The sequence below is a fragment of the Phyllostomus discolor genome, chromosome 3 (assembly GCF_004126475.2).
Source record: "Phyllostomus discolor isolate MPI-MPIP mPhyDis1 chromosome 3, mPhyDis1.pri.v3, whole genome shotgun sequence".
In the NCBI taxonomy this organism is placed as follows: domain Eukaryota; kingdom Metazoa; phylum Chordata; class Mammalia; order Chiroptera; family Phyllostomidae; genus Phyllostomus; species Phyllostomus discolor.
In genome coordinates this window covers 211,891,837-211,916,745 of record NC_040905.2, presented here as the reverse complement: position 1 = coordinate 211,916,745, position 24,909 = coordinate 211,891,837, and the positions used below count along the sequence as shown (strand labels likewise).

At 52.8% G+C, this 24,909-nt stretch overlaps 1 protein-coding gene across 5 annotated transcripts in view; it reads left to right on the top strand.

The window, feature by feature from the left end:
• SETX (senataxin) overlaps nt 1–24,909 on the top strand; it is a 58,601-nt gene that overhangs the window by 24,965 nt on the left and 8,727 nt on the right. For all 5 annotated transcript variants that reach the window (XM_036022402.1, XM_036022403.1, XM_036022405.1 and 2 more), the window contains 12 exons: nt 74–173; nt 6,549–6,722; nt 8,708–8,940; nt 10,044–10,211; nt 10,689–10,839; nt 15,803–15,904; nt 16,099–16,214; nt 17,879–17,950; nt 19,296–19,445; nt 20,245–20,352; nt 22,428–22,615; nt 23,196–23,288. In XM_036022402.1, coding sequence (XP_035878295.1) covers nt 74–173; nt 6,549–6,722; nt 8,708–8,940; nt 10,044–10,211; nt 10,689–10,839; nt 15,803–15,904; nt 16,099–16,214; nt 17,879–17,950; nt 19,296–19,445; nt 20,245–20,352; nt 22,428–22,615; nt 23,196–23,288 — 1,655 coding nt within the window. The remainder of the gene's footprint in view (nt 1–73; nt 174–6,548; nt 6,723–8,707; nt 8,941–10,043; nt 10,212–10,688; nt 10,840–15,802; nt 15,905–16,098; nt 16,215–17,878; nt 17,951–19,295; nt 19,446–20,244; nt 20,353–22,427; nt 22,616–23,195; nt 23,289–24,909) is intronic.

Here is a 24,909-nt window from a genome sequence, read left to right as displayed (position 1 = left end):
TTCCACAGTTTTGGCTTTCTTAATTTACTTTTTATTTTATTTTATTTTATTTTATTTTATTTGCTTTGTATAGGTAGCACAGGAATGGATCAGCTCTCCAAATAAAGAAAAATCCTATGAGTTGCAGTTACGAAAATTTCCTGTAGAATACAAAAAATACTGGGAGTTTGTTGGTAAGTTCTTTCTTATGTAACTTGGAACATACTATGTAGTAATTGGAGCTTTCTGCTCAAGAAAATGTTTGAATTTTCTGGGACATAGTTTTCTTAAGCTGAATATGTAACCTCTTACAAAGAATCTGTCTAAAGTCTTGATGGGTATAGTTACTGGGACAGTTATAGGTAGTCAGTGTGTGGCTTTAATCTCTCTCTAAAGAGACTACCACGGGCGGACTCTCCACGGAGGCTGGGCGGCGGGGAGGGGTGAGCAGAGGGGGCATGGCGGGCTGAGGGGTGGGTTGTAGTAACTGTGCAGAGATTCCAAGTAGACCTTCCTGCCGTCTGTCTTCTCACTTCGTGATCAGTGTGGGCGCATGATCACGTTTAAGTGTTGGTTATCTTTAACCTAAGTATGAATCCTGCCCACTCCCCCAAATCCGCCCTGCTCCGTAGAGTCACCTAAGAAAGCACACATGTGTCCGTTTTGGGGAAAGGTACCATGTGTTCATTGTAGGGCGGCAGGTGATGCCAGCCAGCAGCGGAGGAGACCACCCCCGGTGCTGCCGTGCAGAGACAGCCCTGTGAGCACACCGCTGTGTGTCCTACCGCCAGGCTCTCTCCCTGCCTGCATGTGCGCGTGTGCGCGTGTGTGGGGTCGTTTTACCCATTCTGTGACCATTCGTTCAAATATTTATTGGCTTTATACAGGGTGGGGCAAAAGTAGGTTTACAGCTGTAAGTATGCAAAAGCAGTTTATTATTTTTTTAATCTACTTTTTTAAAAAGATTGTATTTACTTCTATAGAGAGGGGAAGGGAGGAAGAGAAACATCGATGTGTGGTTCCCTCCTGCACAACCCCCCACTGGAGACCTGGCCCACAACCCAGGCATGTGCCCTGACTAGGAATAGAACCAGCGACCCTTTGGTTTGCAGGCCGGCGCTCAATCCACTGAGCCACACCAGCCAGGGCTATTATTTATTACTATTCTTCATACGGTCAACTGTTAACCTACTCTTGTGTCATCTAGTAAATGCTGTTGACCAGGGATAACTGTAGATGCTGGGTGTGTAGCTGTTAAGAAAACAGAACTTCTGCCTTCATGAAGCTTGCATTTGACTTCTTTTCATTTACTGTATTACGGATGTCTTTTCGGAGTTATTAAAAGGATAATGACAGTAGATTTAGTATTTGCAGGTATCCCGTTGTAAGCGTATTCCAGAGCTGCATTTCACCGATCACTTCGAGGTAGACGTGGACATTATTCACGGTTTTCCTGTGTCACGCGCACCGAGTAAGCCCCGGTGCCAGGTCCGAGGCGGGGCAGCAGGGTGCTACGCCGTTCGCTCAGACGGCCTCTGCCCGGCCGCAGGGCGCGTTTTCACCTCCGACGCGGGTGTGAGAGTGCGCGTCTCTGCCGTCGCTGTTTGAGCTCTCTCTTTACTTTTAGGTGTGGAACTGTGTCTCGTGAGGTGGTGGTTTTGTTCCCGGATCTTCACTGGTCATTTGTGACGGAGTGGGGGTGGGGACAGGGAATTGTGCCCTTTGTCCTTTTTTCTGTTAGGGAGGTCGTTTTCTTCTTAACTTGGAAGCGTTGTTGTAAATAATACTTAAATCACTAGTTTGGCTGGCTGGCATTTATCTCAATCATACGATAGACTTACATAGTGTTTACTCTTGTCTCCGGCTGCTTTTATTCAGCATGTCTGTCCAGTTCATCAGTTCTGTTGCGCATCTGTTATTTTCCGTCATCGTGCTAATGGAGGGTTGTGTGAGCACATCACAGTTCACCGCGGGCGGGCATTTTTCCCAGCAGTTTTGACCCGCGCGTCGGGTTTCCATGACCATCCCGAGTTCAGTGATTCGCTGAGAGAACGCAGCATGTTCTCGTGCTTCTGGCTGTGACTTACTGTGATGAGGGCCACAAAGCAAAGTCAGCAAAGGGAAAAGCATGGGTGCGGGGGAGGTTGCAGATGCCACGGGCCTGCTGTGCTCACTGTCTCCCACAGCAGTTTACAGGTAATGCCGCCGTGACCCCTTGTGTCCCTCGGTGCTTTCGTGAGGACACCTTGGCTGCACCTGTCCGGAGGTGGACCTCGGGGTCTCGGATGCTTGAGCTCGGTGCGGGCAGGTAGTGCCAAGCGCGCCGTGCAGGGCGGTGCTGCGCCGGCAGAGCCCGAGCAGTCACGTTGTTCTGTGTCTTCCCCAGCGCCTCTGTGCCGGTCGTCGTGTTCGGTTCAGCATTACGGGGTGTGTGCTGACGGCCTCTCGTGCGTTTATTTTGTAACAGCCTTTGTCACGGGGAGGTGGAGCACCTTTCCACAGGTTTGGTAGGTGCTTCCGTAACCTCTTTGGGGAAGTGCCTGTTCGGTGGGTTGTCTCCCTCACTGAGTTGTAGCAGTTCTTGATAGAATCTGTGTGCAGGCGTGGGCTCGCATTTTGACTCTCTCACTGATGTCCTAAAAAATTTGTGTTTTATTCTTCTGAAGAGTTTCTTATTTTTAACATAAATGCTTGTGGGTATGAGGTTAGTGCTCTGTGCTTCGGTTAAGAGCCCCTTCCTGCTGTGGGTCCTGAAGATGCTATCTTAACGTCAAGAGGAGGTGTCAGCAAACTGCAGGGCGCGGACCCACCCCATATCCTGTTTTTGTGCTGTCCCAGGTTCAGGTGTGCATCTGACGGGTTTGAAGAACGAGAGGATGAGGAAGCGGCAGGCGCCATGTGTGGCCTGCCCAGAAAAGGTTGGCCCACCCCTTGTCTAGAGGATTTGGTGTCCCGGCAACTTGGAATGGGTTTTTGTGCGTGAGTGAGATGCAGGGTCACGTGTCTGTTCCGCTCTTCTCAAGGGGAGACGGCGTTACCCCGATGCGGTGTTCTTTATTGGGGAGACCTCCCTTTCTGGGCTCCACAGAGCCGGGTTTGTCGTGAATTTCGTGTCCACTTAACTTGTGGGCCTGTTCCTGGGCTCACCGGTGCCCGTGTCACGTGGCCTGCATGCTTCATCTCGCTTCATGTTAACATCAGTCACTAGTCCCCCTGCCTTGTTGTGCCGTAAGGAGGCCTTGGCTGTCAGCGTCCCTTTTTTTCATCGATGGCATTTTCCTTTATAAGGACATGCCTGATGTCTGATTTCTTCTTTTTTTAAACATATTTTATTGATTGTGTTATTATAGTTGTGCCATTTTTTTCTCTTTATTCCCCTCACCCTGCACCACCCCTCCCACCCTCACCCCTTCTCCCACCCTCACCCCATTCCCCCCACCCACTTAATGTCCATGGGTTGTACATATAAGTTCTTTGGCTTCTCCATTTCCTATACTGTTCTTACCCTCCCCTGTCTATTTTCTACCTACCATTTATGCTTCTTATTCCCTGTATCTTTTCCCCCCTTCTCTCCCCTCCCATTTCCCACTGAATTGTCCATGTGATCTCAATTCCTGTGACTCTGTTCCTGCTCTAGTTCGCTTAGTTCATTTTTGTTTTTTAGGTTCAGTTGTTGATAGTTGTGAGTTTATTGTCACTTTACTGTTCATATTTTTCATCATCTTTTTCTTAGATAAGGTCCTTTAACATTTCATATAATGAGGGCTTAGGGATGATGAACTCCTTTAACTTGACCTTATCTGGGAAGCACTTTATCTGCCCTTCCATTCTAAATGAAAGCTTTGCTGGATAGAGCAATTTTGGATGTAGGTCCTTGCCTTTCATGACTTGGAATACTTCTTTCCAGTCCCTCTTGCCTGCAAGGTTTCTTTTGAGAAATCAGCTGATAGTATTATGGGAACTTCTTTGCAGGTAACTGTCTCCTTATCTCTTGCTGCTTTTAAGATTCTCTCCTTCTCTTTAATCTCGGGTAATGTAATGATGATGTGCCTTGGTGTGTTCCTCCTTGGGTCCAACTTCTTTGGGACTCTCTGAGCTTCCTGGACTTTCTTGGAAGTCTATTTCCTTTGCCAGATTAGGGAAGTTCTCTTCCATTATTTTTTCAAATCAGTTTTCTTTTTTTTTAAGATTTTATTTATTTATTTTTAGTTAGAGGGGAAAGGAGGGAGAAAGAGGGGAAAGGAGGGAGAAAGAGGGGGAGAGAAGCATCAGTGTGAGAGAGATACTGGTCGCCTCTCATAGGCTCTCAACCGGGGACCTGGCCTGCATCCCAGGCATGTGCCCTGACCAGGAACTGAACTGGTGACCCTTCAGTTCACAGGCCAGTGCTCAGTCCACTGAGCCACACCAGCCAGGGCTCAAATAAGTTTTCAAGTTCTTGCTCTTCCTCTTCTTCTTCTGGTACCCCTATGATTCGGATATTGGAACGTTTAAAGTTGGGACCACCCAGTCTGCCAGCTGCCACCTTGCCAAGAGTCCTTTCCACTCGGCTGCCTGTCTCTGCCCCTCCTGCCTGTCTGGATGAATGTTTCTTCTTTAACTCCTTGGTTGTTGGAATTCTATACAGTTCAATTTTCTGATAGTTCCGGTTAATTTTTGTTTTTAAATTTGTCGTCATCCTTCTTTTGGTTGTGCGAGGAGGCACAGTGTGCCTGCCTCTGCCTGTGTCTGGGCCAGAAATCCTGATTTCTTTCTCTGCAGTACTTACAGCTGTTATACTTGAAGCCTTGATTGATTGATTAGTGCAAGAACACAAAATGGTGGTGTTTTTATTAGATCATTTCTTCATTTATTAGCTGGAATAGTTCTGTGAAGAGAAATACCTCCGTGTTATTTGGTTACTTTGTTATGCTTTATAAAGAAACGTAGAAGGAGTACTTGACTCTTCATCAGTCTTCAAAATAATGAGTTAATTCACTGCAAACACTGGTGTTGACTGATGAGCTTTTTAAAATTTATTTCATTCTAAACACATTGACTTAAACATACTGGGGTTTCAGTCCTCTGTCACTGGCTCTTTTGTGTTGATCCGGAGCTGCTTAGGCAGGACCTGCTGGTCTTTGAGAGGTTCCTGTTGGTACGTGGGACTTTGGAGTCAGTAAGTCAACTGAGGTGAATAAAAAAGAGCCAACTATAAAATGAAAACTAGTAGAAACAAGTGAACCTAATCATATATTGCCTTTGTTACCCTCTTTTGTTTAGTTGATTACTTCTTTAAATTTTTTCCATTTTTAAATAACTTTTAATTTTTTTTTTCTGTTTTAGAAATTATACCTCTTTTACTGTGTTAGTAGTTAGGTGAAAACTTACAGTGTGCATTCCTGATTTATCCAAGTCGATGGTTTTCACAGATACGTCAAGCATCTCCGTACACAAGGCAGAGTCTTACAAGACTTAGCCTCCGCGGGGGCCTCCGTGGGGGCCTCCCCCCACCCCCGCCTCGTGGGCTGTTTCATGCGCGTCCACTTGGTTTCAGCGTGCGGGTCCCGTTCTGTAGTTCCTGCGCAGTCCCCCTGGTTTCCCGATCCCGCCAGTTTGCGCATTTCTTCTCTCCCGGGCTTTGTCTGTCTCCTGTGTGCGTTCGTCTTGTCTTTGGAACGTTGTTTATAGAAAGCACTTGAGTCCTAGGATGATGCACTGTCTTCTACCAGAGTGGATTGTCCTTCGCTTCCACCAGGCTTCTGAGGGCACTAGCGAGGTGGTGTCATCTTCATCGCGTTTACGGAACTGAGTTATTCTGAAGCACCCAGGTGATTGCAGCTTCATCCTTGGGTGTAGTCTTTCCCAACCTGAAGCTAGAGGCCTGTTGGGGCCCACTCGGGGCAGGCCTGCCCCCTGCTGCAGTCTCTAGTCCGACGAGACCGTCCCAGGCAGCTCAAGTGTTCGTGGGAAGTCCTGCGCCCGCTCCTTCTGGGTCTCAGCGGGGGGTTCGCTGGCGTGCTTGCTCCCTGGCACCTTCAGATAGGTATTTCTTACGTGCTGCGTTTGAAACCCTCTTTGATTCAGTGGTCCCTCTGCCTAGTGCCAGGACCTGGTGCTTGAGCCCAGCGTGTGGCTGCTGGAGCCCGTGACCCCGGGTGGGCTCTGGGTTCCGAGCCCTGTTAGTGCGTGCGCCCCTTGTCCCTCGTCTGAAACTCCACCAGCAGGCCCCGAGTTCTTACACAGACTGGGGTCTGTCTCTGGGTTTTTTCCAGGGGTTTTTGAAAGTGGGGAACAAAAGAGAAATTTCATTGGTTAAAAACGAAAATAAATGTCGGGAAGGAAATGTATCAGCTGCTTTTGAATATTATATTTTCATCTGTTTCACCTTTTAAACAGTTTTTAAGAAAAATCTGAAGTCTCTGTATAATCAATATTCGTAGACTAACCATTTTGCAGTGTGTGTGAATTACTAGTGCTTTCCACATGCTTGGGACTTGGCGCAGGGTTCAGGGGCCTCTGGCTAACCATACTGAAAGTAGTTAAAATAGTTCTGTTAAGATAAGGACTCACTTCTCCCTGTTCTGTAGTTTCTCTTCAGGATTGTGAACTAGCTAAACAGCTTCACCCGAAGGAGAATGACTTGGTGTTTTTGGTCCTTGAACGACAGAGTGGAGAGAAGAGAGATGCGGAGGGGAATCCCAGCCAGGGTCCCCGTGAATACCACTGTGCTTACGTCCATAAATTCCGCCGCACGTCAGCCCGTAAGTACACGACGAGACGTCGACGGGAAGTCCGTCGGCGCTCAGCTTATCTTTAGTCCCCCCCATTTGTCCTTCGTTGGCCTCCTGTTTGCTCTGCAGCTGGCCCTTGACCACCATGGGCTTCAGCTGCACGGGGTCACTTAGATGCAGGTGCTTTGTTCATAACTGCTGTAAGTGTATTTTCTCTTCTTCATGATTTGCACAGTGACGCTACCTTTTCTTCAGCTTCCTTCCTTGTGAGAGTACAGTATAAATACAGACAGCATTCAAAACGTGTACTGGTTGACCATGTTACCAGTACAGCTTCTGGTCAGCAGGCTATTAGCACCGTGTTTTTCAGACAGTAAGACGCACCCCCCAAATTTGGGAGGAAACGGGGGGTGCGTCTTACAGTCTGAATGTGCAGCTTGCCTGGCTTGCTGTGGGGTGGGGGGCGGTGTAGCAGGGTCACAGGCTATTAAATATTTTACCACATTTTTTGCTTCAAAAATTTTTCCCCCGTTTTTCTCCTCTAAAACCTAGGTACGTCTTATGGTCCGGTACATCTTATAGTCCTAAAAATATGGTAGTTAAGTTTTTGGGGGGTCAAATGTTAACATGGGTTTGTGACTATGTACAACCTGTGAGATCCCTGTTCGCTACATTTTAAAGCACATTTCACCGTTGGTGCTCTGGCTCACTGTTAATGCGAAGGCTGAACATACAACTAATTGTGGGGCAACTCGAGGGGTTTACTGTTTCTGTGGGGTCATAGGGACTTCTCTCCCTCGGATCGCATAGCAAAAATGTTAGCTCGAATTTAGTGAGTACCTGCTGTGTGCCTTGTCCTCCCCGCCACATTCACTGTCCTCCCTGAGTGCCTTGTCCTCCCCGCCACATTCACTGTCCTCCCTGAAGCCCTGCAGAGCAGGACGGGTGATATGATCCTGGTCAGGAAGCCAGGGCCCCGGGCCCTCAGCTCAGGCCGTCCTCAGCACCCAGTGGTGGGTCCAGCGCCGCAGCCAAGTGCCCATTTATTCTGTGCCGAGCTGCCCTTCTGACATTGCCGCTTCCTTAGTCCCAGCGCTGTGAGGAGGAGATGATTTCGTTACTCCTTTGCCTTTGTGCACTACGTTTTAGAAACGGCAGCTACCATAAGCTTCTCGGAGTTCGGCATCCGGCTGCGCTGTGACGCGTCCTGCTGTAGTGCGCACGGCCAGAGTGCAGCTCCGGAGCGGGGCGCGTTTCCCAGGGCAGGGACCGGGCTATGTGCGAGTGCTTCTGACTCTGGCACGTGACCGCCTTGGCTAAGTTTGTGTTTCCGAGGTGCTCTTCTTCCCCGAACTCCCTGTATCTGCACGTCAGGCGTCTCCACTGTTCAGACCTCATCCAGAAAAGACATACTTGGTGTTCTGCTGGACCCTTGCTGGTCCTTGGAGTTTTTCCCACCTTAGTTAGTGGGGCCGCCCTTCCCGAGGCTCAGGCCAGACCCCGGGAGTCGCCCTTGACCTCATGCTCTCACGCCCTGTGCCTGCTCCATCCGCGGACCCGTCAACTCTTCCTTTACAACGTACCCCGAGCCCAGGCGCACCTTGGCTGCTGCGTCCTGGTCTGTCTGGCCATCGGCGTTTACCCGGATGACGGCAGGAGCCTCCTGAGCGCTGTTGTGCAAGTGTCTGTTCAGATGCTGCCTGGTCAGGAGACCCTCCCTGACTCCTGCCTGCAAGAAGCTGCCCCCATACCCCCGCCCCCTTGCTGCTTCCTGCAGAGCACTCATCCCCAGCTGTTGTCGGTGGTCTGCCTTTTCCTTCTGAGAACAGAAGCCTCTGGAGGGTCCAAATGGGGCCTGGTTCCCAGGAGGCCTTGGAGAAGGGTTGACTGTATGAATATTTAAATCATGTGTCATAGAGAAACACGCGTCACAGAATACAGTTTCTGAAAAACCTGTTGAGCTGGACACTGTTACTCACTGGTCACTCTCTGCTTTTTCTCTTTCTTGATACTAGTGCGTAATGGGAAATACGAGTGTTTCCTTTGCATCCAGACTCAAGATGACTTGCCAGTCAATCTGAACGAATTTGTAAAATGTGTTGTAATCAGTTCTCTGGTAACTACGCAAAGGAAATTGAAAGCCATGACGTTGCTGAATGGTCGGAACCAGCTGGCCAGAGCTATCCTGAATCCAAACCCCATGGACTTCTGTACGAAAGATTTACTGACCACGACGTCGGAGAGAATTGTGAGTGATGGTTGTGTGATGGCGGGAAGTCAGAAGGTGTCCCGTCCTTCGGTAAGGCTTCAGGTCCTGTTCATCTGCTGCGCGTTCCCGCATGTCTGCCCGTGTGCGCTCGGGGACGCTGGGTGGGGCTCTGCGGTCCCTGACATCGCCGGGCGTGTGTCAGGGTAGGCAGCTGTCCTCGGGAAGAAGGGAGAGCCCTGGAAACGATCGCAGGTGTGCTTGAAGAGCTGCGTGAGCACGTTGGAGTGCCCCACCTACATGTGGTCGGGTGGCGCGAGTTCAGTGTGGGGGTGGGGTGGTGTTGCCGCTAGCGTGGGGACGGAGTTGTCGAGGTGCACGAGCGCCTGTCTCCCCGGGAGAGGTGCGTGTGCGTTGCAGGAAATCAGCACAGAGAAAGGCCACGGGAAGGGGGCATTTTTGAGCCTCTGCTGTGTGCTGGGGCTTTTGTGTCCTTCATCTCGGTCAGTTCGCACCCTGAGGAATCCCAGCAGGAGAGGGCAGCAGAGGCTGGGGCTGAGAGGCGAGCAGTTCTGAGGGACCTGGCTTGTGAGTGGCACTGAGGCTTAGACTGAGACCCGACCCCACACCCCACGCTTCGCACCGTGTCACTTGTTCTCACTGTGCGAGGAGAGAGCCGGCTGCGGTGGGAGGGACCAAGGAAGAAAAAGAAAACAGTTTATTGTAATCATCTTTTTTCCCCCTAGATGTTAATTTATTTATTTTTAGAGAGAGGGGAGGGGAAGGAGAAAGAGGAATAGAAACATCGATGTGAGAGAGAAAAACGGATCAGTTGGTTGCCTCTCACATGCCCCCAGCCAGGGACCAAACCCACAACCCAGATAAGTGCCCTGACCGGGACTCGAAGAGGTGCCCTTTTGGTTTAGGAGACAATGCTCCAGCCAGCTGAGCCACACCAGTCACGGCTGTCGTCGTCATCTTGATGAGAATCATGAGTAGTAATACAGGTGTAGCATTTGTTGACGGGCTGAAGCCTGCAGGCATTCCTGAGTATCTGTCTTTCCAGTGGCGAGAGCGGTTTTGAGTTGAAGGGCGGGTCTCTCGGGGGTCTTTCTTGCCTACCCTCACTCATGTCTTCCGTGTAGACTGCCTACCTAAGAGATTTCAACGAAGAACAGAAGAAGGCGATCGAAACCGCCTATGCCATGGTGAAACACTCCCCGGCGGTCGCCAAGATCTGTCTCATCCACGGGCCCCCTGGGACGGGGAAGTCGAAGACCATCGTCGGCCTCCTGTACCGCCTGCTGACGGAGGTAGGGACGGCGGGGTGGGCGCCGTGCTCCACTCGAGTTAGCCGGCGTGTGAAGGACCCTGGCGTGCCTCTTCCCTCGTGTCTGTGTACCTTTCTGATTTCGTGTGCAGTTTTAGCACAGATGGGTGTAGTGGAGGGCGAGAAGGTCCTAAGAAGGAAAAAAGGCAGAACATGCTATTTTGGGTGACACTGTGCTCGGAGACCGTCCTGGTGTCTCCCTGGGTGGTGGAGTTCTGGTTGGACTGAACACAGCTGGGTAAAATAAATGACTAGGGAGGTAAGGTGCAAAGAAGTTGGGGTGAGGTTTTATGCCAGACTTAATTTTCATATCGATGTGAGGTATAGATGCTTTTATGTATTTTTAACTCTTTGTAAGGGAAACTTGCAAACATATGTGGAAGTAGATAAAATGACATAATAGAGCTCACTGGTGTTTTTCGTCCGTCTGTCTGGTGCATGTGGCGAATTGTGGAATCAGAGGAGGGGGCACTTTGATGAAAACTCGAACGCCAAGATCAAGCAGAACCGTGTGCTTGTGTGTGCGCCTTCCAACGCGGCCGTGGACGAGCTGATGAAAAAGATTATCCTCGAATTCAAAGAAAAGTGTAAAGACAAGAAGAATCCTATGGGTATGATACTCACGTGGACTTTTGATCTGTTCTGTTGTGTTTTTGGTGTTGAGTGTGAGTAGCTTTCAATGACAAAGAGCAAGCCGGATCTGGTCGTGACTCGTCCTTAAGGCTGTGTGGCCTTCTGGTCCTTGGTGATTCTTCGAGCAGATGTCACTGAGCGTGTCCTCTGTGCCAGGCACTGTGCCGAGCACTGGCGCTTCGGCAGTGCAGCCCCCAGAGGTGGGTCTGGTGAGGAAGTGGGTGGAGCGGCACCCGGAGTGCGGGGCTGGCACCTCTCCTGGGGGAATGGTTGTGGGCGCTTTCACACACCTCTGAGGGGCCCTTGACACCATCACGTGAGGGTTGGGGGGCTTTCAGAGGAAGTGGGTTCTAGAGGAAACCTGGAGGGCACTTCGGGACAGGCCAGGGAGGGGTGTGAGGGCGGGGTTTCAGCGGGCGTTGCTCTCCGTCGCAGCTGGTTCCGCACAGCTGGAGCGGTCACACTCCCCGAGGGCGAGGGTTACTGACTCCTTCAGGGCGGCTTCCGGGGGCGAGACCCCCCTGGGGCCCAGCAGGCACGCAGTGACTGCAGGGGCGCTTGCTGTGCCGGCAGTTTGGAGACCCCTCCCGTGGGCTGTGTTACACAACCCTCCGCGCATGTCGGAGGAGGAGAGGCTGCAGAGTAGAGTGGACGGTGCCCGCGGGGCCCCTGTATTGACCCGGCCGACGCTGGCGTGGAGGTGGAGAGCTCCTGTTCGCCCCGCGCCCCTGCCCACCGCGTCCGCTTCGAGGGGCGTGGCTGGGCTCTGTGTTAGGCTGCCGCTGGAGCTCACATGTCTTGTCTTTCCTGACCAAGTTTCGTGTTTCTTGAAGAGGTTACCTGACAGAGCTTGTCATCAGTGAGGGTGAGACGTGGCTGTAAGTGTGAGCGACTCCACATACAGGGGCTCAAGCATGGTGGAAGCTTCCCTCTTAGTCAGAAGGCCGGGGGTGGGCAGGCCGGCGCTGGTGCTGGCGCGAGTCGGGGCCCGGGCTCCCTCGGTCCGCTGCCGCCCTGGGTGCGGCTTCTTCCCGAGCGCACCTCCGCTGCCACGCGGCTGGCAGCAGTGGCCCGCGGGAAAGGTGGGGATAGGGCTCGGGGAACACCCCAGCCTGGTGTTCAGGGGCGTTCCTAGACACCGCCGCAGCTCCTCTGCGGACTCCCGCTGGGCCAGGGCCCTCTCATGGGCCGCACCCGGCCTCGGGAGCAGCCCGGGCCCACCGTCTTCGTTCCGAGGGGCCACGCTCGTTTTCTTCTCGCCACGAGTGTGTCACCTACAAAGGGAATTCATGGGCTCGTAAGACGTACAGTACATCGTCAGTCTGCAGCTTTTCCAGCCACCGTTTCGTTCGTGAGGGTGACGAGTCCACGCGCCCCGCTGTCAGCACGGCCCTCCGCGTCGGCCGTGCGGGCGCTTTGCTGTGGGGGCGCACCGTGTGTCCATTACCTGTTGACAGACAGTTAGCTTCTCTTCCACTTTTTACAGTTACGTTTTATTGGCCCTGGCTGGTGTGGCTCAGTGGATTGAGTGCCGGCCGGCTAACCAAAGGGTCACCAGTTCGATTCCCCGTCAGGGCACATGCCTGGGTTGCAGGCCTGGTCCCCAGTTGGGGGCGCACAAGAGGTAGCCAACATTGATGTTTCTCTCCATCTCTTTCTCCCTCCCTTCCCCTCTCTGAAAACAAATAAAGAAATCTTTTTGAAGAAGTTATATTTTATTGGTTAGGCTATTATAGTTGTCCCAATTTCCCCCCATAACGCCCCCCCACCAACTCCCTCTCCCCTCAGGCAACCAATCCTCCCACCTTTGTTCGTGTCCATGGGCCATGGTGCAAGTTCGTAGGCTGCTCCATTTCCTATGCTGTACTTGACCTCCCCAGGGCCTTTATTTCCCATGGCTATTCTGTAACCACTGGTGTGTACTTCTTGACCCCCTCACCTCTCACCCATCCCCCACCCCCTCCCATCTGCCAACTGTCAAAATGCTCCCTGTATCCATGATTCTGTCTCTGTTGTTCTTGTTTGCTTAGTTTGTTGTTTCGATTTAATTGTTGGTAGGTTTGTATTTATTGCCATTCTATTGTTCATAGTTTTGATCTTAAATGAGTCCCTATAACATTTCATATAATAACAGTTTGGTGATGATGAACTCCTTTCGTATTTTTCTTGTCTGGGAAGCTTTTTATCTGCCCTTCGATTCTAAATGATAGCTCTGTGGGGTAGAGCAGTCTTGGCTGTAGGTCCCTGCTTTTCGTGACTCTGAATGTTTCTTACATCCTTCGTTTCTGACTGGATCATTTTTATGCTGCCAAGGTCCTCACTGGTTTCCTCGAGCATCCTAATCCCCAGTGTTTCGGACTCTGCATCTGCTAGACTGCTTATCTCCATTTTGTTTAGCTCTTTCTCTGGAGTTTGGATCTGTCCTTTCATCTGGGTTGTGTTTCTTTGTCTCCACGTTTTGTCAGCCTCCCTGCGTTTGTTTCTAGAGCTGATTTGACTCCGTGTCTTGGTGGTGTGGCCTAACGTGCTGAGTGTCCTGTAGGGTCCAGGGGTGCAGCCTCCCTGTCACCCAGGGTGGGTACTTGAGGTTCGCCCTTTGTGAGGGCTGAGTACACCCTCCTCCTGTAGTTGAGCCTTGGTTGCCATTGGCACGTCAGTGGGAGGGATTTGCCCAGGCCAGTCAGCTGCAAGGACTGGCTGTGACCACTGACCACCACTCTCCGCCCTCCGGGGAGGACCAGCTGTGCAGGACAGGGTGGTGGAGCTCAGATGTGGTCTGTAGCTGTCCACTGGGTGCTCTGGCCCTGGGGTTTCTCGGGTGGTGCCGGCCAAGATCCGCCCCCACCTGTGTTTGCCTGGGGCCCCCTGCCTGAGCTGTAAGGCAATCTGAGATGGCTGCTCCTTGTGCTGGGCTCAGAGATTCCCAGGCAAAGCCACCCTGTGAATCTAGGCTGCCAGTTCTGGGCCTGGGGCCCACTGAGGCCAGCTGCTGCTGGTTTGAGACGATTTAGGAAGTTCTGCCATTTGAGCCAAGACCATTCACGAGGAAAAGCAGCTTGGGTGGGCCTGTGAGTAGGGTGGGGTGGAGTCCCTGGGGATCTCCAAGGCAGGTCAGTGTTAGCCAGGTTGATGGAGTCTCAGATACGGCACCAGCTCGCTGGCTCTGTGTGGGGAGGGCTTAGAAAAGGGACAACGGCCTCTGCTGGCCTTGGTGCCAGACACCTCAGCCCCCCTGCACGCCACTGGTGCCCCTCAAGCTGCCATCTCGGGGCTGGAGCCCCGAGGAGGGAGTCTGCCTGCGCCGCCATCCTGACGGGAAGCCTCTTTCCCGACGTCTGTTATTTCGGACTTCACTGCGGTGGGTGGGCGCGCCTTTAGGCGCGCTGTTCTCCAGTGCGGGTGCAGGCGAGGTCGCCACGGCCCGCCGGGGCGCTCGGCGGTGTGGTGGGCCCCGGGCAGGGGCAGCGCACGGAGTGGAGTGGGTGCCGGGTTCCTCCCCGCGTCTCCGTGTGTTCCTGCAGCTCTCCGCGCAGTGCCGCGCCTCCCAGATGGCGGCTTGTGACCGTCCCCGGTGGGCTGTGCATCAGTTTAGGGCGGCCAGAAGTGGTGCATTTAAACAAGATAGGAGAGGGCAGGGAAAAACAGGAAAGGTCAGAGGACAGGTGGTGAGGGTAAGGTGTCTTGTAAAACCTCTTTCGTTGCTGATGGGTGGAGTTGACTTCATGGCGCAGGTGCAGGTCGCTGGCCTGCTGCACGTGCACCTGGAGCGAAAATCTTGGGGTGAGGGCTTCGTGTGTCTTCAGTTTTCTAGACAGGGCCAAATTCTCCTGGAAAGCGGCTGTACCGGCGCACCTGACCGGGAGCCGTGCCCCGATGGCACGAAGGGTGTGGTTCTCGTGGGCCGTCCCGGGCTGGTGCGCAAGCCCTGCCCCGTGTCCGATGCCCACCAGCGGGGCCCGCAGGCCCCCCGGGCCGGCCGGGCGGGGGCGGGTGTTTTGTTCTTTTTCTTAGCAAATAGCTTCTGCCAGTAAAGGGACCTTTTTCCGTCTTTCTCAGTATTTCATTTCCACCACTTTTCACCACGTGCTTTCGTGTGGGTGTCCTGTAAGGAAATGACACCTTACATGCGGTGTGGCTTCTGCATCTGGGTTCCTGGCGTGTGCCCGTTACTGGGTCACATTCCCTTCTTCCGGTTTCTCTCAGGAGTGGGTGTTGAATTTGGTTGCATTTGGGGGCTTTTTTTTTTTTGTCGTTCTTTGAAATGGCAGTGAAGTTTTTCTTTCGTCTGTTAATGTGGTAAATTACTTTTTTCTAATGATAAAATAGCTTTGATTCTTAAAGCCAATTTGGTTGTGTTACTATTTTTTAACATATACCTGGATTACTGATGTTTTATTTAGAATTTTTAAAATTCATAAATGAGGCCAGCCTATAACTTCTTTGTCGTATTGTTTTCTGGTGTTAGCGTTGAAGTTAAACCAAAAGTGGAGTCGAGGGGAAAGTGTTTTTTCCTTGGAATGTTTTGTGTAGGACAGATGGTCTTTCCCTTGAAGGTTCACTTGTTTTTAGTGCTGTTTGTTTTGTCTGTTTCTGACCGAGGGGTGAGTTTTTATCTACTGTCTAAATGTCTTGAATTGTTAAGGCTTGATTTACATTTTCTGGATTTGAGTGAATTTTGCTAATGCACGTGTTCAAAAGAATTTCACTCTGTCTTAGGTTTTCAAATACATTGGTGTAAAGTTGTTCCTTGTATTCTCATTTTCAAAATCTCAACTGCGGCAGAATCTCTGGAGTGGCATGTGTGAAGCCTCTGGTGGCGCCGCCTCCAGTTCACGGCCAGCCCCTTCCTGGGTGCTCATGTGTTTGCTCAGAAATTCCCGTTCCAGTGGACAGAGGCTGGCAGTGTCCTTTCCATCTCATGATTGTGCTTTTCATCAACAGGGAACTGTGGAGATATCAATTTAGTACGTCTGGGGCCAGAAAAGGCTATTAATAATGAGGTCCTAAAATTCAGTTTGGACAACCAAGTCAGCCACAGAATGAGTGAGTACCAAACAAGGTTCACGCCGACATCGGCTGCGCCTCCTCCTGTGCAGTGGGTGGGGTTGGGCATTTAATGTGTTGTGGAGACCCTGGGGAGAGTCCAGCCTCGGGGACCGGTTGGAGTCTCGTTGGTATGCATGTGTGTGTATGAGAGTTAGCATGTAATTCTTTATTTTTTTCTTTATCTTTTTTAGAAAAAGACTTACCATCTCACGTTCAGGAGATGCATAAAAGAAAGGAGTACCTGGACCATCAGCTAGATGAACTTTCCCGCCAGCGTGCTCTGTGCCGAGGTGGGAGGGAAATGCAGGTATCTAAACATTTGTTGGTTAGTTTTTTAAAGATTTTATTTATTTATTTATAGAGAAAGAGGGAGGGAGAAAGAGAGGAAGAGAAACATCCATAAGTTGCCCCTCTCACCGCCCCCCCCCACCATGGACCTGTCCTACAACCCAGGCAAGTGCCCTGGCTGGCAATCGAACTGGCAACCCTTTGGTTCACAGGCCAGCGCTCAATACACTGAGCCACACAAGGCAGGGCTGGTTAACATTTTTAATAAACCATGTGCACAGACTAGATGAGTTTTGATGACATTTTTCACTGTAAAAGAGCATAATTTGTTGATAAAAACATATACAAAAGTGGTTTGCCTTACATCAGAGTTTTAACAAACTTTTTTTGCAAAGGTCGAGACAGTAAATGGTTTAGACTTTGCAGGTCTGTTTCCTCAATTCAGCTCTGCTGTGGTAGCACAGAAGCAGCAGGAGATGCGTATAAACAACGGGTGTGGCTGTATTCCAATAAAACTGTATTTACATACACAGGAGGTGAGTTGAGTTTGGCCCACAGGCTGTAGTTTGCTGTTGCCTGCCTTCTGTTACAGCTGTGCTGAATTCATTAGGTATCTTTGGATTACAAGTTGAAGAAACTCAATTCACGCTAGACAAAAGGGAATTCACTGGCATCTTGACTTGGGACATCTAGGAGTGGGTTAACTTCAGCCAGTGATGTCATTTCTCCACCTCTGATTGGCTTGTCTGTGTGTCAGCCATCTCTCGGCTCCACCACCCAGCTCAGAAAGCCCCAGGTGGAGAGAGCCCCTCCTGTTACCCGTGCATCGGTTCCAAGGAAAAACTCGGGTCAGTCTCTGGTGTGCAGGCAGCTCTGACCCATGCTTTTAAGGGGCCAGGTGCCATAATCAACCGACTGAGTGAAGGAATGGCAGCCCAAGGGTCGGGGTGCTCAGAAGTAGCCTACATGCCATACACTGGACCTAAGGGCATCCCACACAGTGAAGAATTTATCAGGTTCTCACGGACTGCTAAGGGGAGCACAGGGTGCTGGGTGGAGAGCACTACATAGCAACAGACTGGGAGAGACACGGAAATAGTGAAGTTTGTTACTCAGGTCCTGGAGGAAGGGCACAGCTCTCCTTGAGGGGCCACATGGGAGGTCAAGGCCAAGGGCAGACAGATGCAGCACCTGGGGCACATGCCTTTATGAGGGCCTGAGGGGGGAGTGCTTTGGGGTTCCCGAGCTGAGGCTGGATGGGCTGGTCCCACCCACAGACCTTATCTGGGAGCACAGATGGGGAATGTGCCAGGGTGGGGGGTGGGCCAGGAGACCGCTGGTGTCCACGCTGCTGGAGAGACCCTCTAGGGAGCTGGCATTTGCTGTGACTGGGCTGCTGCCCTGGGCACGTGTTGTGGGAAGGGGCTGGAGTCCGTGAAGGTCTGCGGGCTGCCCGGCCACGCCGAGCAGGTGCGGAGGCTGGGGCTCGGCAGAGGAGCTGAGCTCAGCCCGGACTGCAGCGACGCAGGAGAGTGTCGGGGCCTCACCCGTGAAGGGAAAGCAAACCGACGGTGTGTTTGTCGCAGGTCAAGTGCAGGCTCCCCCTTGGAAGTGAAGCAGTTCGTCGGAGAGCATTCTGAAATGCTTGTTCAATTTTGGTGACGGCATTCTAATTTTTTCCAGAGGCGAGAATTAGATGAAAGAATTGCTCATGTTTCCAAAGAAAGGCAGGAACTTGCTTCTAAAATTAAAGAGGTAAGTAGTTTAGCCGTATAACATTTTCCTCTTTTTTTTTTTCTTTTTGTAATTACAACATAGTTCAGACAACCAGTGGGCTTTTATCAATTACATTTTAAACATTTTTATGAGAAATTTGAGACATACAAAAGTGGAGATAGTGGTATAATTACATGTATATTTACATTTGTTTATTGAGCCTGATAATGAAGTCTGATCACCACCTGAGATTTCTAAGGAATAAGTGATCATAAAATAGCTTTTCCTTTTCTAGGTCTGGGTACGTATTAAAAATCCATTATTAGATGCTCTATTTCCTTCCCCCTCAAACTGCAAAGTCAATTATGATACTTAGAGCCAGGTGAATAATGAAAATCGGTTTGTGGGTGTTCTCCCTACGAAAAAGGAGGAGGAGAACGCATGTCTGAATTCACGTGCAGGGGCGCCGGGGGCTCCGATGGCGTGTCTTCAGATAACACAGTGTTTCATCTGGGGCCAGGGAGCGAGCAGGAGACAAACCAGTGGTGTCCCCAGTGTTTTTGAGGAGATTTTTGTCTTCAGTGTATTGTCAGCCTTCTCTGTGTGGCTAAATAAATGCAATTGAATTTAATGCATATTTCCATTAGCAGTTGCTTATTTAAATTAAAATTAGGTGGAGAGCTTTTCATTAAGATTTTAAACTGAGCCAAACCCAGTCTTTCCAAATTGAAGGATGAAGTTCATGCTCACAGGCAGCGTGGGTTTTGTTAGTCACATTGTTCTGGGGTCCTGGTGCCTGTCCGTTTTCTCACTGATGACTGGGAGGGGACGGGTGGCGGAGCGTCAGCACGGGGGCCCTGGGGTTGGCCAGGGCTGTTTCCTGCCTGGGAGGGGAGTGCTCGTCAGTGCTCCGGGCCCTCTTGTTGGCGCTAGCCTTCAGAAAATGAAGAATGTCCTCACGGACTTAAAAACAAACAGAGAAACACAGTCAAGCTTAGTTCCGACCTTGGTTTTACTCAGGCAATCACTTCACAACTCAGTAGAACCAATTAGTCTCCGCTTATTCTGCTACCCGCCCACGTGCATCTCTGGCTGTAAGAGTCGTCATTGACGTTGACAAAATCAGACCCTGGGCAAATTTCTTTTCGTGTGCCTAAATCTGACTCTAAGCTTAGACTGTACTGCAAAGCAATACATTTTTCCGATGTTTTTTGGTTATCTTGAATGCTTCTGCTGTTTTTGTAGGTTGAGGTTATCCCCTTATATTTATTAAATATTATCCTGTCATATAATAAAGGTGGGTGTTTTATAGTAAGAGTAGGCCTACTGTGGTCAAGAAGTTACATGCAACTGAATAATAACGAACCTCTGCTTGTTGTCTCAGGTTCAAGGGCGCCCGCAGAAAACCCAGAGCATCATCATCCTGGAGTCCCACGTCATCTGCTGCACCCTGAGCACGAGCGGCGGCCTGCTGCTCGAGTCCGCCTTCCGCGGACAGGGGGGCGTCCCCTTCAGCTGCGTCATCGTCGACGAGGTCAGTCCGCTGTCGGGCCTGGACGGCGCCGTGAGGGGTCGCAGACAAATGGGATGCTGAGATGTTGATACAGTGGTCTTTGCTTCCGAGTTTCCCTGCCACGACATGAGTGTTCGTTCATGTTGACGTAGGCTGCCAAGGACTCCCCACAGTCAAAATCGCCCTCCCAGGGTTTTACTCGTAGGGATGTCCGGGCGTTCCTCACAAAGCCCCGGCCAAGGGTTGTCTAAGCTTCTCCTCGAAGCGTCTCCCCTTGCCCTTTGAAGCATTTTAAATATGCCCTTGCACAGCTCGGAGCCACAGTGCTGTCCTGGGTCATTTGTGAGCAAACACGTATTAGCGACAGGAGGCCCACGGTCCCCAAGTCACCTGGTGGGAGGCAGAGGTGGGCGTGAGGAAGGACTGAAGGACACGGCGTGCAGTGGACAGAATGCCCAGTCTCGCCGCGGAAAGGCTGCCTGAGGACTGAGGGGGGACTCGGGGGGGTGGGACACGCAGTCTCCGCAGGAACGGGGACCGAGCACCTGGGACGTTCCGTGTCCTTCCGAGTCTCGGGCACCTGAGTGGTGGCTGGCTTCCAAGTGTGTGTGTGTGTGTGTGTGTGTGTGTGTAAGTGAAGAGTGTTTGCTGTGTTGTGTGTTTCTCTAAGAAAATGCTTGCTTTTAGTACTCGGTGCAGAAGGAGGAAGGGGGGCTCTTCTCCGAACGGCTGGAGCGTTTGTGAGTCGGGCAGACCCTGCACAGCTGGGCGAAACGCACAGACCATTAAGGCGCGTCTCCGTCCGTGCTGTGTTCCGCAGGCGGGGCAGGCGTGCGAGGTCGAGACCCTCACCCCACTCATCCACCGCTGCAACAAGCTGATCCTCGTGGGGGACCCGAAGCAGCTCCCCCCCACGGTCATCTCCCTGGTGAGTCCCTCTCGCTCCGGCTGCTTTAACGTGGAAGGGGCTGCTTTGGGGTCTTTCTGTGGGCGGGGGGCCTTTGTTGGATCATTCCCTCCTACTTGCAGGGCAAAGTGTTGGGAAGGCTGGGGCGAGAGGAGCGCAGCTTGAGTCTCCACAGTCCACGTCTCTGAAGGTGCTCCTCTGCGCACATGCGCGCGCGCGTGCGAGGCAGGGGCAGCACCAGGGACTCGGAGCGACCCCCGGCCCCCTTTCCCCGGGGCGGGCTGTGCGCCGCTGCTTTAAGGGGCCTGTCGGGCTTACTTGGGTAACGTGGACACCACAACGATAACGAAGGAAAAACTTTCAAAGCAAGGGAAAGAATCTCAGCCTACTGATTCGTATTTACATACGTGCAAATTTGAGGAAAGCGTTATAAAGAGAAGTTACCTTTGGAGTATGTTTCCAGTTTCAGAATCCGGTGCCCCGTGGTACAAGAAACTGTCTGTGGCCCTCACGCCCTCAGATGGGAAGGTGACAGCGAGCACCTGCCTCGTGGTCCGCCCCGCGTGTTTCCTGTCCCCGTGACGCTGGCGCCGGCAGTGCACGCCAGGCCAGGGCGGGGCGGGTGTGGGGTCTTTGGCCCTGAGCGAGGCCGTGCCCCTCTAGTGAGGCGGCACGCAACCCCGAGATGCACTGCTCGGACTCTGAAGGACCGAGGGCTGAACAGGCTGTTGCGGGACCTCAGCCCAGCTGCCCACTTTAGTGAGTGATAAAAACAGCAGACATGAGAGAAATCCATTTGGACTTCCTGCTCATTGCAAAAATAATGCAGGCTTGTTGAGGAAAGTTCAGAAAATAAGTACAGGTTAATTTCTTCGACCTCTTTCTAGGACGATGACTGTGGACAGCCCAGCGAGTACTTGAACAGACCTGCGGGGCACCCGTGTGCTCACACGTCCCCTCCCTCAGTCTGTGGCTCGCCGCGTGCCGGCCGCGCTCAGGTGCCAGCTCCAGTGCCGGGGCGACCGCGCAGAGAGTGGGCTGCAGCCCCTGCCCCCCCCCCCCCAAGAGCGCACGTCCCAGCGGGTGACAGGCACGGATGTGTCCCTGGTGGGTGCCGGGCGGTTGCCAGGTGTGTGCTTGTGCACGCACGCAGAGGGCTCGGCTCTGGGACAGCGGCATCTCCGGCGCAGGCGGCCCAGGGGGGTCCTTCCCCGCACTCTCGTAGGGGCTCAGCACTCTCTCTGGGAGTGGGGGTGTCACCTCGTGTGAGTCCTTGTTCTCTTGCCCTGGAGAGAAGAGTCAAAGTGAGATTTTGGCTAACTTGAATAAATTTTTTTTTCAGGGCGTGTAAATGACGTGGTCAAATGTCTATTAGTACGTACTTTATTTAGTTACAGCCACACAGGAAGTGATCAGTGTAGACATAAGCCCGGGCTCCCCGCCCACTGCTGGGGGTGAGGCACCTGCAGTGCCCACGCCTGCCCTCGGAGGGCCCGTCCTCCTGCACTTTCCCGAGCACGTTTCCGCTTCTGGGCGGGTCGAGGCGGTGCTGTCCGAGTCCTGGTCCGAGGCCGGCGGTGGACGGCGCGTCCCAAGGCGCAGACATGGCGACCCCACAGCTCTGTCCCCTCGTCAGGCCGGCGGCAGGCTTTCAGGCTGTGGGCACGTGAAATCAGCTGGCGGGGGGGGTGAAGCAGTCAGTATTTGAAAAGGCTTATTTACAATGGCGTTGAGTGTTTGCCGAGACCATGCCCCAGAAAGAATTGTTCAAATCTACCTTTTTTCTGTGTGTTTTCGTCATTGAGACAGGTGTTGGCATCAGCGCAGCCTCAGTGGTGGTCAGTCCTGAGGCCCGTCCCTTTCACGCGCAGGGTGTGGGCTTCTAAAGGCAGGGGCCGCGCCTCAGCCTCTGGGGCCAGCTGCCCGGCTCCTCAAGGGCCAGGCTCAGAAATGTCTTCCTTCTCGGAGCCTCAGTTGTCGGGCGTGGGTCCCGAACCGAACCACGCTGTGCGCGGACTAGAGCTCAGTGATCGTTGCTGCTCCCGTGGGGAGAGGGCGGGCAGACCCTCAGAGGTGGCTGTTCTCCCGCCCGACAGAAGGCGCAGGAGTTCGGCTACGACCAGTCGATGATGGCCCGCTTCTGCAAGCTGCTGGAGGAGAACGTGGAGCACAACGTGAGTGGCAGGCTGCCCATCCTGCAGCTGAACATGCAGTACCGGATGCATCCCGACATCTGCCTCTTCCCCTCCAACTACGTGTACGGCAAGAGCCTGAGGACCAACAGGTAGGCCCCCGTCCTCGCCCTCCGGGTCCGTGTGTGGGCTTAGCGGCTTCGGGGGAGAGCCGGTTTACTGTGTTCTGCGGTCCTGTCGTGAAAAGCGTCGATCTGAAACTTACCGGTTTTCTGTAATTATAAAAGTCACGTTGCTTACAGCAAATGTAGGCAAGCAAGACGAGAAGGGCGGAACCCCAGCGGTGTTTGGACCACCCAGAGGTAGTCACCAGTGACATTTTGGCTTATCTTCTTCTGGTCCTTGTGCTGTGCGCGTCTTTTTAGTTTTTTTTAACTCAAAATCACAGCGTGCTCTACACAGTGTTCAGTGGCTTGCGTTTTTTTAACTTCCTGTGTTATGAGTAACTTTCCACTGTGATTGTTAGGTTTTAATTACATCATTCATTCTCTCAAGCACTAGAATAGAAGTGAACTTGGTGTTCTACCTTTCGCTAAAGCGCATTTCAATAGAAGGTGGTCCTTCTGGTGCCTTTATTTCCCCCAGCTTCCTCCTACACAAGGACAACGGTGGTGACAGTTAGCTTTCTCCAGCAGCTGGCCTGTGCTCTGAGCGGCGTCTGTTCTTCCGCAGGGTGACGGAGACCATCCGGTGCTCGTCGGAGTGGCCGTTCCAGCCCTACCTGGTGTTCGACGTCGGAGATGGCCTGGAGCGGCGGGACAACGAGTACGTTTCCCTCTCTTCTCGCTCCCTGGGGGGGTCCCACAATTGCTGTGTGTTTCTGTTCATTTTTACATTCAAAACACTGTCCGCACACATCCCTCCGTCTGATGGCAGCGCAGCCCATTTCATTGAACCAGGTTGTTAACAGCGTCTCCTGTTTAAAACACAAACCACTCATACCCTTGTCTGTGTCTCAGCCTTTGGGTTCTGGAGTGTGTGATGGGGACTGTGTTGCCCCCCATGTGGCGCAGGCACTGGAGCAGATCCGGGCCGCTGCCACAGCTCTGAGCAAGCCGTTTTACGTTCTGATAGGTAGTCGCCGAGGCGGTGAGTGGCGCCATTTGGGTTAAGTGTTGTGAAGGAGCAGCGTAGACGCGGCCAGCGTAGGGTGTGAGACAGAGGGTGGACAGTACTCGACGTGTTGCGTTGTTGGGGGGTCTGTGAGTGGCCGCAGAGGGGGTGGGGGCTGCTCATCGGGAAACGCCTGGAGGAGCCAGGGCTGCTTGTGAGCGAGCGGAGGAGAGGCAGGCCGGGGGCTGCCCGGGTTGGCACAGGTGTGGGCACCCCGGGGCACGATGGCGCAGGAGGAAGCACGAACCCTCCTGAGTCCTGAGAGCCGCAGAGCAGGCAGAGTCCTGGGAGGACCGGACACTAGTCCCTGAGGTGGGGGGGTAGAAGTGCGGCGACGCCGGGTTCACGCTGCCAGAGGGACTGTGGGGTGGGGCAGAGGGCCGAGAGCTGAGCTCCGTGAGCGTCGTGGGGTGGGAGGGCACGAGGGGCGCTGACCTGAGCGGGGACTGAGCAGAACAGAAGTGACGAGGACGGGAGGCAGAGCTGGTTACTGGCTCATCTGCACAGGACGTCGTGAACTCAGGGTGGTGGGCACCGAAGGCTCTTGCAGTGAGACAAGGTGGCCTTGGGAACAGTGGTGCCCGTGCAGTGTCCCCCACCGTGCCTCTGCGTGTCCTGTCCCCTGTGGGGTAATGAGTTGGGGGGGCACGGGAGGCCAGCGAGAACAGGGCTGCTGTAGGATCCCCTGGCATTCATCTCCTAGGGCCATGACCTGGGAGTCTGTGTGGTTGGCTTCGCCCTGCTCGTGTGGTGCGCGGTTCGCACGGCTGGGCTGGAGCACCGTCTGGGCAGGGCCTCGGCTGGCTAGGGCATGGTCCCGTGCACCAAAGGGTTGCGGGCTCCATCCCCAGTCAGGGCACGTGCCTGGGTGTGCCTGGGTTGCGTGTTGGATCCCCATTGGGGCACGTGCAGGAGGCAGCTGATCTGTCTCTCTCACACGGGTGTTTCTCTCTCCCCCCACCTGTCTTCCTTTGTCTCCAAAATCAATAAAACATGTCCTCGGGTCAGGGCAGTAAAAAAAAGATACCCCACCTGAAGCCCTCTTCTCGCAGCATGGAGGATAGCGCATCTCGATTGTCCTCATCGTCCCTGTTACGCTTTCTTTCTTACCGCCGCTGCTCCTGTGTTGACAGGTGTTCACCAGATGTCAAGAAAGTGGCGCCTAAGCCTCAGTTGACTTAAAACGTTTTCTCTCGTACACCTGGGTTTCACCAGTTATTTTGTATTTGTTCGCACCACGACGCGGAGGGCCGGCATAACCGCCTTTTTGAGT